The sequence below is a fragment of the Papaver somniferum genome, unplaced genomic scaffold, assembly GCF_003573695.1.
Source record: "Papaver somniferum cultivar HN1 unplaced genomic scaffold, ASM357369v1 unplaced-scaffold_137, whole genome shotgun sequence".
Taxonomy (NCBI): Eukaryota; Viridiplantae; Streptophyta; class Magnoliopsida; order Ranunculales; family Papaveraceae; genus Papaver; species Papaver somniferum.
This window is the reverse complement of record NW_020622934.1, coordinates 17,398,430-17,411,028: the sequence shown is the minus strand read 5'-3', so window position 1 is coordinate 17,411,028 and position 12,599 is coordinate 17,398,430. Positions and strand designations below refer to the sequence as shown.

At 36.4% G+C, this 12,599-nt stretch overlaps 1 protein-coding gene across 1 annotated transcript; it reads right to left on the bottom strand.

Annotated features, from left to right (window-relative positions):
- Positions 1-194: 194 nt before the first annotated feature.
- Positions 195-4,229, bottom strand: LOC113335042 (CBL-interacting serine/threonine-protein kinase 1-like). The gene is made up of 13 exons (XM_026581257.1): positions 3,765-4,229; positions 3,598-3,660; positions 2,790-2,861; positions 2,575-2,682; positions 2,348-2,428; positions 2,179-2,232; positions 1,970-2,095; positions 1,643-1,858; positions 1,435-1,539; positions 1,154-1,270; positions 981-1,040; positions 743-817; positions 195-487 (listed from the first exon to the last, which is right to left on the bottom strand). Exons 1-13 carry the CDS (start codon positions 3,957-3,959, stop codon positions 437-439), a joined length of 1,323 nt encoding a protein of 440 aa, XP_026437042.1. The 5' UTR covers positions 3,960-4,229; the 3' UTR covers positions 195-436.
- Between the last annotated feature and the right edge of the window lie 8,370 nt (positions 4,230-12,599).

The following is a 12,599-nucleotide window of genomic DNA, read 5'->3' as shown; positions in this document are numbered from 1 at the left end:
TAAGTGCAGTCTGTCAGTGGTGCACCACCATTACCTGCCAATTGCCACAAGACTCATTTTAATCACTCATTAACACTGAGATGCTACGGCTAGGAACCCCATGTCTCAGTTTTGCGATTACGATCTGGAATCTCTGCATTTCTTGCCCATTATGCCAAAACAGAAAGTGGCAATACCTTTTATGGTCGAGAAGATTAAGCTAGGGAATTTCCACTAAACAAAACTAATTACAAGAACAAAGCTAATTACATGAGTTCAGTCCTAAACACCTGAATCATTAAATCCCTACAAGAGGCTTCCTTGTATAACTTGTGCTGAGATTTACTAAAATTTAAGCTATAGTTCTTTTGTATTTTGTATTAATGACAAATTTACAGCACTGTAATAGCTGTTGAGAGATTTACTTCGCTGCTATTCTGCACCGACTACTATGTTCTTAGAAGCTTGGTTTGGCAGCTCCTAGTTCTTCGGCTAGCTTCGCACACAACTGCAATCACCATTGTTTATTCAAAGTTATTATATGGCATAGTTATCACAAATTTGTCCCCTCAAGCACTCAACCGTTCTGTTGGTTAGACTATGACTTTAACACATCTTAATGGACTTAATTTTGATATGAAACTTAAACTTTTCATTGCTGTGGAAGTACAAAACTATGAAGAAAGATAAGAAAAGAAAGAACGTAGAATTAGATACCTGTCTGTACAGAAGATAAGAAAAGAAAGAACGTAGAATTAGATACCTGTCTGTACACTATCGGATCTCCATATGATTTTCTGAGTTCTACCACATAAATGGAGGGGCTGATCTCAAAAACCTGATAAATCATTATAATAACACTGAATAAGCAATCTAACGTATTCAAATCAATAATAACCAAGTAACAATCAGAAACTATACCAGTTTTGAGCAGCACAAATCATGCAGTCACATTGCAGTGTCCGGGAATTTAAAATAATGAACTATAGCTCGTGAAATACCTCGGTTGCAACGGATATGCTGCCTGGATTCTTCTGACCCTTGCGTGCTTGCATCTTGAGCTGTAAATATTATAGATGGAGAGAAAAAAAAGTTCATCATAATCTTAACAAATAGAAGGCGAACAGCAGAATGCAAAAGGGATTAGAAATGGTGTATTTTAGACTTTACTAACCATCCCATTCTTTTTCCGGACTTGGAGTCCCATTTCTGTAACGATATCCTCGATCTTCCCAAGTAAATCTTTCGGAGAATGGTTTGATGTGAATCTAATCTTCCTCTCAGAAGCATCCTGTAAATGAAGAAAGATGTTATGCTCGCAATAAAATTGGTAAGAAAAATTCTCAAACATCGGAGCACTCAATTTACCAGGATCTACACATTTATGGACAAGTTTTTGCTTTAAAAAGGATATATCTAGAGAACGGGTAATGAACGGTGAACCAGACTGCTCACCTCTTTCTCAAAAAAGCCTGACAGATCCAGGCACGAGGACATACTGATGAGCTGAAAGGCATTAATCAAAGTCGGTTGATTTAGATATTTCTCCACATCCGCTGGCTTCAAAAGAAAAATGAGCTCCAGTCAAATTTCCATAAAACCTTATCAACATTACATACTGAGGGAAATGATTGATGACACTACAAACATTAGAAGTACGTACAACTTCTTGTATCAAAAAGGCTTCATCGTCGATGTGGATGCCTTCTTCATCATCATCTTCAGCATTTGTTGGAGTGTAGTCCTGCTTAAACCACTCATCTTCTTTGATCTCCACAATTGTTATCCTTGTCTTTGGGTTCGGATCAAGAATCCTCCTAATCAGGTTTTGTGCGCCAGACGACAACCATTTGGGAAGTGGAGCGTCTCCTCTAAATATCTTACGGTGTCAAGAAAATCACAAATGGAAGGTGTAAGTTAAGGCCTCACAGTGTTTGGAATGTCAAAGATGTAATGTTTTTCTAGAAGGTCATACAAGAATCTAGGGTACCTTATGATACAGAACTGCAAGATTCTTATCATCAAAAGGAAGATACCCTGTAAGAATCACGTATAAGATGACTCCGCATGACCAAAGATCCGATGTGGATCCATCATACCCCCTGTTGGCAAGAACCTATATGCAAAACGGTCAGAGCATCATGAATCAGTAACAATTGAAGCCAACATACAGTTGAATAACTTTGCAGTCTTGAGTACCTCAGGGGCAACGTAGTGTGGACTTCCGCAGGTTGTATGCAGCAAACCATCACCCTGGTTTTCAAAATCGTAAAATAAACATGAATAAGTACTAATTGATTTTATCTATTGATTGGACCACGTGTTTATCGTCCAGCGATAATTTCAATAAAAAGAAAAACATATATACCCGAACATGTTGAGGCAAAGCACTGAGTCCAAAATCCGATATCTTTATATTCCCCTTTGCGTCAAGAAGAACGTTTTCAGGCTGTCATTGAAAACAACACATGCCTTTAAATGACCCACCATTAACTAATGCGAGCTCATTAGACTGAGTCATTCAACTAAAAGTACTTGTTAAATGTTATCTCTGTATAAGAAAGAGGACATGTTTCCAAAGAGAGAAGTTCACACCTTAAGATCTCTATGGTAGACTCCTTTCTCGTGACAGTATCCCACGGCATCAATTAACTGTTGGAAGAGCTTCCGTCCTTCAATTTCAGAAAGTCTCCCTTTGAAGTCCTATAGGAAACATGACAAGTATATGAACACAAAACGAATCAAAACTTGATATATCCCGAAAGCTGAAGTACTAAAATAAAAAATTAGAAAATCAATTAGCTCCTCACAATTCTCTCAAATAATTCGCCACCAATCACAAGTTCTAGAACCATGTAAATCTTTGTTTTGCTGGCCAAGACCTACAAAATTACAAGAAAAAAACATAAGTTTAGACAAACTTTGGAAATTATCAACAAAAAAACAAAGACGATCACAAGTCTTCACGACAGGTACTATGTTAAGTGGCATATCTTTACTTTTCTAAACCAGTTTACATTGATTCAAGGTCAAAGCATAGAGTGGTGACAAAGTTTACCATTGAGAAGGTTGCTTATCCATTTGAAGAACCAGACAAGAATCAACTAACTAAATGGCTGAAATAAAAGTCATTGTATTACATGTTGACACTAAAATAGTCCTATTCCTACATAGAAATCAAGAGACTGGTCAATTAGTAAGCCTGTCCACTAGTCTCTCAATAGTTTTTCAACTGGATGCCCACAAATTAAATGCAATACAAAGCCAGACAATCTGAAGTAAACATTACCAAAGAAAAACAAACAAACAATAAGAATCAATCCACATTCAAATGACTTAGAAGCAACACTCAAGTGAAATGATGACTAGCAAACAGTGTTTTATCATGGACCTTTCCATTTTTCCACAAACGCATAGGGTTAGAAAAGGCATTAAACTATGTCTGTCTTGTGTGGTCATTGCAGCTAGCAATCATAACTGAAAAAACAAATAAAAAGGGGGATAAGAAACCCACTTTCCAAACCCAAAAAAGGGTCCTTAAAAATCAATACCTTTCCAATCAGAATCTCAAGAAACCACAGAAAATACACAAAAGAATTAGAGCAATAAAACACAAACCTCATGCAATCTGACAACATTAGGATGTCTCAAAAGCTTTAAAGTCCCAATTTCTCTCTTTATCTGAAAAATACAATCAAACCAAAAAAAAAAACAAATGAAAAACCCCATTAATTAAGAACAAGACAGAATAAATAAATTTGTGTATGTTGACAGAAAAATCTTACTTGATTGGTGATATTGAGGTCAAGAATGTGTTTCTTATCAAGTATCTTGACAGCAAAATCAGCCCCAGATTCAGTATTCTTAGCGAATTTAACTTTACCAAAATTACCCTCACCAAGAGTTCTCCCAAGTTCGTATTTACCCAGTCGCATTCCCTTCTGCTGCTGTTGCTGTTTCTCTCCTCCTTCAATCACCATGAAATCAAAAACTCTCTGTGTTGTCTGATGATGATGATACAGACTCTTTTAGCATGTGGGTTTTTTCTCTCCTTGGTAACAGAAAAAACAGAAGCAGAACCTGAATGAATATGGGATGAGATTATGAGGATTCAGTTGTGAGAGAGAGAGAGAGAGGAGGTGTAAAGAAACAAAGAAAGAAAGTCAGGAATCAAGAAATAACCTTTTGTGATTGGGTATTTTTATGGACGAAAGAAAATGATACACTGTTATGTAAATTTTGTCGTCCCTTCCCCTCGTGAGATCATTTTTTTTATTTTATTTATACTGAGTAATATTTTTGTTAACGTGTTTTTTCTTCTTATTTTATTGTCATCAATGAGTTCATTTATTGTTATTCTCGATCGAATTTAGCTCATTTAATTGATTGATTAATTAATTAATTAATTAGGTAATTAGTGCATTTATGAAAATTCTACCATCGGAGACTTGTTTGAGGATGAGTTCCAATTTTGACTAGCATTTTCCTAACATGTTCAACACGTGAAGTTTCGTGGTGGAATGAGTCAGTACTTTGCTAGAGTTTTGGAAACTGGTTTGGTGTGGATATTATCATGCGATTTACATGATTTTTTTTTTTTCTTTTAAAGGAACCTTTTCATTAATGAGATTTCAAGGTTACAATGAGTTTAAGATCGAAAATAAGAGAATACAAAGTAACAAGAACATATTGTAAGAGTACAATACCGAGAAATCCGACGAAAAGAAGAGAAGGATTATCGGAGTAAGACAAATACAAGTATGAATAAGATCCGATTAAATCGGAAGAGAGATGGTTTTTCTCGAAATTTAATTCCAACCATTTAGTTTGTTTTTCTTCTATAGAAAGAAATGCTCCAAAAGTAGGAGTGATTTGCTCAAATCTCTTGTAACTAGTGATGAGGTCGTCAAAAAGACCATCTATGGAGATTCCGTCGTCCGATAAATTGATGATGAAGATTTCGTCGCCGGAGACAACCAAGATGAAGATTTCGTCGTTGGAGAGCATGGAGAGCATCACTATTGATCTTAATACCCAACCCAATAACCAAGAATCGCCATTAAAGCGAAGATAAACCTCAAAAGAGTAGATAAAACCACCAAAACGGTGTAGATAAGTAAAAAACATAGCAAAAACTAAACTAAACTACTAACCAACCTAGAAAGCAAAGAATAATGAAGAAATCTGCTCTAGTAGAGAGGGGTTATTTTTGATGATTTTGTTGGAGAAGAAGAAGGTTGAGAAAAAGGAAAGAGAAAAATTGTATTTATTTATTGTTTTTGAATAAACGCGATTTACAGCTTTGAAATCCCAAACACGCATTTGCCAAAAATGTATCTTTTGATCTAAAAGTGGTTATAATTAGCTACTACTATTTGTATTTTGCAAGAACAAATACATGTTCCTACTGTCTAGTTTTAGTTAATTACTCGAATAATATTACTTGTTATTTATTATTATATGAAATTGGTGGTCGATTTCCTCTGGAATCCTATTATTGGTACCTCCATAGGATTGGTTTTTGAGGGTTTAATATGATAGTTATAACCAAGATGTGGATATGGGGACCTAATCTATGTAAAAATTCAAAAATATTCTCAATAAATTTAACTTATTGCCCTTTTACTCTTCCATTAACTAATTAATCTAATAAAAAAAGTATATATATCTTAAATCAAAAGAAATCTTTTTCTTCTGTTCTTCTTCTATTCTCCTCTCTTTCTTTTCTTTTCTTCTTCTCTTATTCGTTTGAGATGATTAATCGTCGATTTCAAAAAAAATCATCTCGAGTAAATTTATTGTATAAAACCATGGTGAAGACAAAAGAAAAAACTGGATCGTCGAAACAACCTCCTCCTAAACCAGATGAATCAAGTTCTAAAAGTGAAGATGAAACTGAAATTCAAGAAGAAGTGAATGAAGAAGATGAAACAGTCGTCGAGACTCCTAATATGACTGCAATAAGGTATGAATTGAAAAAACTCACTCTTTGTTTAAGCGTTTGAATGATTATTCAGTTGGTTTCGAAAAAAATAAGTCTGTAAAAACAGTTTCTGAAATTGTTTACGGCTGGGAGTTCCTATTCTCCCAGCCGTAAGTTTCGGTTACGGTTGGGATTACTAAGAACTTCCAGCCGTAATATTAATGATACGGACGGGAATTGAGAAATCTTAACCGCAATATTTTGTTTACGGCTAGGTTATTCCTAGTTGTATCTTCTTTTGTGTTCGAAATTAAATTCAGCAGTAATGTTTATGTCTAGGTTATTCCTATCCTAATTTTATGTCCTAGTCTTAAATGTTATTACTAACCATTAAGTGTGTAATGGATTGGTCGATTGCTCACAATCCAACCTGCAGTTTTCACGGCTAGGAACCTAGCCATATCTTATTATGTGTTTGAGATCTAATTCAACGGTAGCATTTACGGCTAGGTTTTTCATGTCCGTAATTTGAGAAACCAAGTCGCAAAGTTTATTTCCTAGATGTTATTGTTGTTACGTCTTGGCCGATTACTAGAGATCCCATCCGTAAACTGGGTTGCATCTGGGACTACCAATTTTTCCTAGCCGTTTTTTTTGTGTGTCACGGCTTGGTTGTATCTAGATTTCCCAACCGTTTTTACTTATTTGCTTTTGTTTTTTGGTCTTGTTTGTATTGATTTGAACACCGTTATATATAATTTGATATGTAATCAACTTTGAACTGATGAAATGAAAAGAGGAATAAAAGATCACAAGAAGTAACACCTTTTAATGTCCCGACTGCGCAACCTCGTCACACAAAACCACTAGGAGCAAATGCAAGGAATGCAAGTGGAGTTGCCACCGGTGGGGGAAGTGAAGGTGAAGGAAATGAAGGTGGAGTTGCCACCGCTGGAGGAAGTGCAGTTGTTGAACAACCAAACCTAGAGACTCAAGAACAAAACTTGACCGAAACAAGTGTTATTGTTATTGATAAGTTAAAGTCGTAGCGGTGGAGAAGAAGAAGTATCCACCAAAAGACTCAGCAAGAAAAACCATTGATGATATGGAGTTTTTATCTTCTATGAAAAATGGGAGACCATGGGCTGAGCCAAGAGATCGATCCGTCTTGTTTGGTTACCAGTCTTCATGGGCTGCTAGGGTTTGTGCCGTAAAGGTAGTAAATCAAATTTAATGTATGTTATTTTAATTTTATTATGGATTTTTAATTGTAACAACCCAATTTTTGTATTGGTTGTAGTTTCCCGATAAAGCGGTCCCTAAACTAAAGCACCAACACGGAAAGTTTTGACCGTTGGATAGAGAACATCCTGATGTGGTAGCCTTGGTAAAAGTTTCGGGGTTATGGTTTGGAATAGAGGTGTTGCAGAAGACCTACGATGTTGTAACTGTTTGTGGGTTTAGGGAAAGATTCCGTCCCGAAACCATGACTTTTCTACTCCCATTCGGTGAGATGACTATCACTCCAGATGATGCAAAGCAAGTTGTCGGTCTTACTTTGGAAGGAAAAGTTGTATTTGTTTCAACAATTTTATTCCTTTTGATCAGCTTTATGTCTTGGGTGGTTCAAGCGGAAAAAGAGTTTGATATAGGTGGCGGAGTCTTGCCTAGAGCTAAGAGCCATTCAGTGTACCGGGTGAACTTCAGGAATCAATTAATGTTGCAAGGGAGATTAACCTGGTTCGTCTGAAGGAAAAGTCTAAGGATTTTGGCCCCAAGACTGCTAGTGGGGTGGTGGTGATGGACACAGAATTAGCTAGACATACAACTATAACTTACTTGTTGCACTCTCTTGGCACCGTCTTTTTTCCCAATTTCTCAGGAAATAAGGTAAATACTTGTTATTTGCAGTGGTTGAAGACTCTCAGTCTCGATCCGGAAAGAAACGAGATACCTAGGTACTTGTGGGGCACCACCCTCCTTTATAGTGTGATGGACAATCTTTGCAAAGCTTCAAAGTGGAACGAAACACAAATTGTGGGATGTTTTGCTCTTATCCAGGTATCTTTTTGTTTTCATATAACAAATGTTTTTCTTTTTGACTTATTGATAAAAAAATTTCCATAGTGTTGGGCATACGAACATTTTAAATGCTTGAGGCCTTCTCGAGATAATATTGGGCTCTAGAGAAACCTACAGGAGGAAGATAGCCATTTTGAGGGACCCAACACAAAGCTAAAGAGACTGAAATGGTCGACATGAGGAAAAAGTTAGATGCATTGACAATCTATGATGTGGTTTTTTATCCATATTTGAGAATTGATGAGAATGGGGAAGATAAAGTTGGTGATAAAGTATTCTCTGATGTGGATACCAATGTTGGACCTTTGTTTCATCCGACTGGGTTCGTCATCTTAGATCCTCGTAGAACGCTCCGTCAAATGGGTATTGTCCAGAAAAGAGTACCTAAAGCCTCTCGTTTTAAGTTGAGCGTAATCAACTTCCATTTTAAGGATAAATATGTCAAATTGACCTATGTACCAGCATCGTCGATCGATCATTGGAATGCTCGCTCCGAACAACTAAACCAAATGAGTAGAACGGGATTGAATATTCTCATGGAACTTCCGATGCGGATCAGAATTACATGTGATGGTATCAAGAGTGGTCTCATCCTTATGAAATGTTTTTGGATCCTGAAGTGAGGGAACACTTCAAAAAGGGAGAGAGTTCGACATCAAGGCCATTAGGGAGTGATGAAAATGATTGGAGTGAGATGGTGGTACGTACACTACTAATTACCCTTATGTTTTTTGTTTTTAATTATCTACGAATAATTACAATTTGTGTATTTGATATGAAAAAATAGATTGAACGAGTTGATTGTGTGGTAGAGGACCTGACCCGTAGCATTAATTCGGGTGAGAAGATGATGGTCCCTGACAAAAATTACTCCGGGATCGATTTAAAGGCATAATCAACCTTGATAAAGGAGGTTTATATGCTTATGAAAAAAAACGACCAAGGAGAAGTAAAAGGGCTAGGTCTCTTTCTTCTAACAAGGACTCGGTTACTCCCTCCAATGAGCATGTTCAATCAATGAAAAGGTGATCGAAGTAAACGTGGTGGAGGTAAAAAAAAGGTGGACATGGTCGAGGTACAAGGGATAAAAGTGGCAAAGGTCCAAGTGGTCGATGTGGACGTGGTGGAGGTAAAAAAAACTACAGTTCAAGGTGGTGGTTGTCGAGGTAAAAAGGCTAAAGTTGTAGAAGAGGAGAAAGTGGACGAGGATTCGGATGAGACATCGCGATCGGGTTCGGAGTCTGGGTCGGTCGAGGAATCTAGTGAATGATTAATTCTCTTTGTAGTGGATTTAGTATTTTGCTTCATGGATCTTTTATAATCTACGAAATTGTCTATTTAGTATTTTCGTTGTTTAATTATGGATTTGGACGGATGAATTTATAACTTTTAAAAATGCGGGGTACCAAAATTCACCACCAACTTTTTCTTATGAAATCTGTATGGACAAACTCAATACAGTTCCGAGAGTTCAACTTAATCAAGGAATAGTATTTGGAGTTATATGTCTCTCACTTGCAATTAGAACGTTTACAAAACCAAGTCCGTGAACCTAATTACAAAGAGATTACTTGGATGGTATCAAAGACCAATGTCCAAGAATCAATCAAGTCGTATCCAACAATCAAGGTCGGATGTGTTTACTATGATCGATTAACGCACAACATGTGATATTTCAATTATAAAGATAAACAATATAATGCAGAAAAAGAAATAACACAAACACCAAAAGTTTTGTTAACGATTAAACCACAAATACAAAGAAACCTCGGGACCTAATCATGATTGAAAACCAAACTGTATTAATCCATTACAGACACTAGCCTACTACCAATTAACTTCGGACTAAAGTGCAGTTGATCCCTAACCAAGTCTCCCACTGATTAAGGTACAATCGCTCTTCTTACGCCTCTTGAATCCTAGTAGGACTCTGCGCAATTAATTCCCTTAGCTGACGTCGCACCAACTAAGAGTTGCTTCAACTCAATTGAAGACTTTAAACCAATCTGCCTCCCACGGATTAAGCTTATATGTGATTTCCTTTACGATCAAAAAGTTTGATCAAGGTAATGTAAACCGATAGCAATAGACAAAGTCTATCTAACCTCAAAACCCAGATTTATGCAACCCTAAGTGCATCCTAGGTTATTATTCACCTCACAAGTATAAAACTTGTGGAATCAACAAAGTGTTAGACAAAGAGAACTTTGATGGTTTCTATCTATCTTGATCAAGTGAGTAGCTCAACAATCGATCGAGATCAAGATATTCGAGTTATCAAGAAAAGATAACTGGACCTGGCTTCACGAATCCCAATGAAGTCTATGTATTCGTTAAACCCTAAAAGGGTTAGAAAGAGGACGACTCTAGTTAGAACTAGGACACACCAACGTGGTGGGATTCAAAGATCCTAGTTGCTTGAAGTTTCCCTTTTATAGGCATTCAAAGCATAGATTGCTCTAGGTTTAAGCTAAGATAGCTTTGGAACCAAGCAATCAATATCCACTTTTAGATGAATCTTTGAATCTGATTAACATAAACAAGATATACACTCTGGCTAGGTGAAACCGTAACCTAAACGTGTATAAAGACTATGTTCAAGGTGGTTAGCAGAGACTACCCGATTTGAACTTATAAGCTTAATATTTATTTTCATGAACACCTAAGACTTTTAACCTTGAGTCACAAACAAGTCTATAGTACAAAACTCATATTTTTCCAGAAATTTAAACGGATTTGAATCGATAAAATTGCTATTGGGAGTTGATTGTAAGGTTTTCCTGAGTATTGTGATAAGGTTTTCAAAAGATTAACCATTTAATTAGTCTAAGCCATTAATTAATATTGATTAGTTAGCTTAGTCATTCTAATTAGGATTAATGAAATTGAGAGTAGATTAGGTATTACAAAAAAAAATCAGGATAAGGGGTTCTATGTATTACTATTTCATGACCCTATGCAACCCCAAAAAACCCGGCCGTTTGAAGCCCCGATGATAGGATTCTTCCTTTATGGATTTTGTCATTTTGAGGTTCAATACCTAACCTGCTTCCTAACATTAAATTGTGCCCCCAAGTTTTTCCCTCACTTACTGCACACCATTTAAAGTTTTGACCCTTAAACGCAGAAATGAATCCTTTGGAGAATTTGAATGTATACCCGGTCCTAGTTAGCAATTCGCAATACGGGATACGTTCGGAACGGGATACGTACGCGTATGATACGGATTTGTAAAAATCGAATTCGATCAAGAATCCGGTCAACGGTTCGTGATACGGGAGTAATACGTAACGGCATACGTACGTATATAATTCGATTTACAAATATGAGTTCGTCACCGAAAATTCGGCACACGTATAATAACAGATATTCCGAATTTTTATATATAATCCTGCAAATACATAGTTTGAACTTCGAAATACAAAATATTTATACATATATATAATATATATCTTAGATTCTGACAGACATAGATACATTACAGTATATTTATACCCTGTCCCTGTGCATATATAACAAGTTAAGTTACTGGAGTGATGTTTTAACTCCACAAAAAATCAAAATATAGACACAGATTAAGCAATTAGATGTGTCAGTTAGAGCCTAATTTGTTCCAAGTATTAAATACCTACTGATGACGATAATTCATTCTCGAAGATGTCCCAATGCCGCTACACATTCTATCCATCCAAGCAGCATTCAGGTCACTTTGATATAACCAACTAAAATTGCAGTAACAAAATATCTAACCTAAGGATATAACCAATCATGGATTCAATACAATCCAATATAAATTAAACATAAATAGATGTATTGTTGATTCAATTGAATCATATTGAAAACCAAAAAATCAGAATCAAACATAAAAATACAACACATAATATGTTGATGGAATCATGCCATACCTTGTCGCCAGCCTTAAAAGCAGATATTGAAGGATTTGAAGATAGGAAATCAGAAAACGAATTTGGGTGCGATCTGTTCAGTGACTGAGAAGGTAGAAGAAGGAGTTAGGTTAGAAGAAATCTTCATTCTCTTTCCAAATTTTCTATTTATACAGACTCATTTCTTAACCCTATTTTCCCGTCCAAACGAATAAAGGTTGATTCGGGACGTAAAAGACGCGAATAATTCGGGATCTTCATATAACACGTACCTGGATCGGTCTTTTAATGGGTCGCCCACATGATTTGTTCCCGATTGATACGGAATAATTTACGAATTATTCGCCGAATTGCTAACCAGGTGCCCGGTGTGTGATTCACACTTTATGTAGATACTGCTGGGAGAAATCTTTTGAGGATTCAAAGAGGTGGTTTGTAAATCAATTTCATGTGGGGCTATAGGTGTGCAAGCTCATGCCTAGCAACAGCATTCGACGACCCCAAATAATGCATGTGTATACGGGGAGAAACAGAAACGCCACCGAGCCATAAAAAGAGTACACCGAACTTGGAACTCGAATGTTGAAGGTGAGGTGGATTACTGTTTGCATGAATCTTGATCTTTTGAATATTGAAAGATTTTATTTCCGCTGTTCCCGTAACGTGGTCCCACTGTTGGTGGGTAATTTGATTACTATATGATTCCTGAGATATTGGATATCGAAATATTC

Excerpts from the sequence above, each read along its gene's own strand:
- LOC113335042 (XM_026581257.1), bottom strand. The coding sequence starts at position 3,959 with ATGGTGATTGAAGGAGGAGAGAAACAGCAACAGCAGCAGAAGGGAATG. Across the intron at positions 2,233-2,347 it reads CTTTGCCTCAACATGTTCGG|GGTGATGGTTTGCTGCATAC; the intron begins GTATATATGTTT and ends TTTGAAAACCAG. Across the intron at positions 818-980 it reads GCATATCCGTTGCAACCGAG|GTTTTTGAGATCAGCCCCTC; the intron begins GTATTTCACGAG and ends ATGATTTATCAG.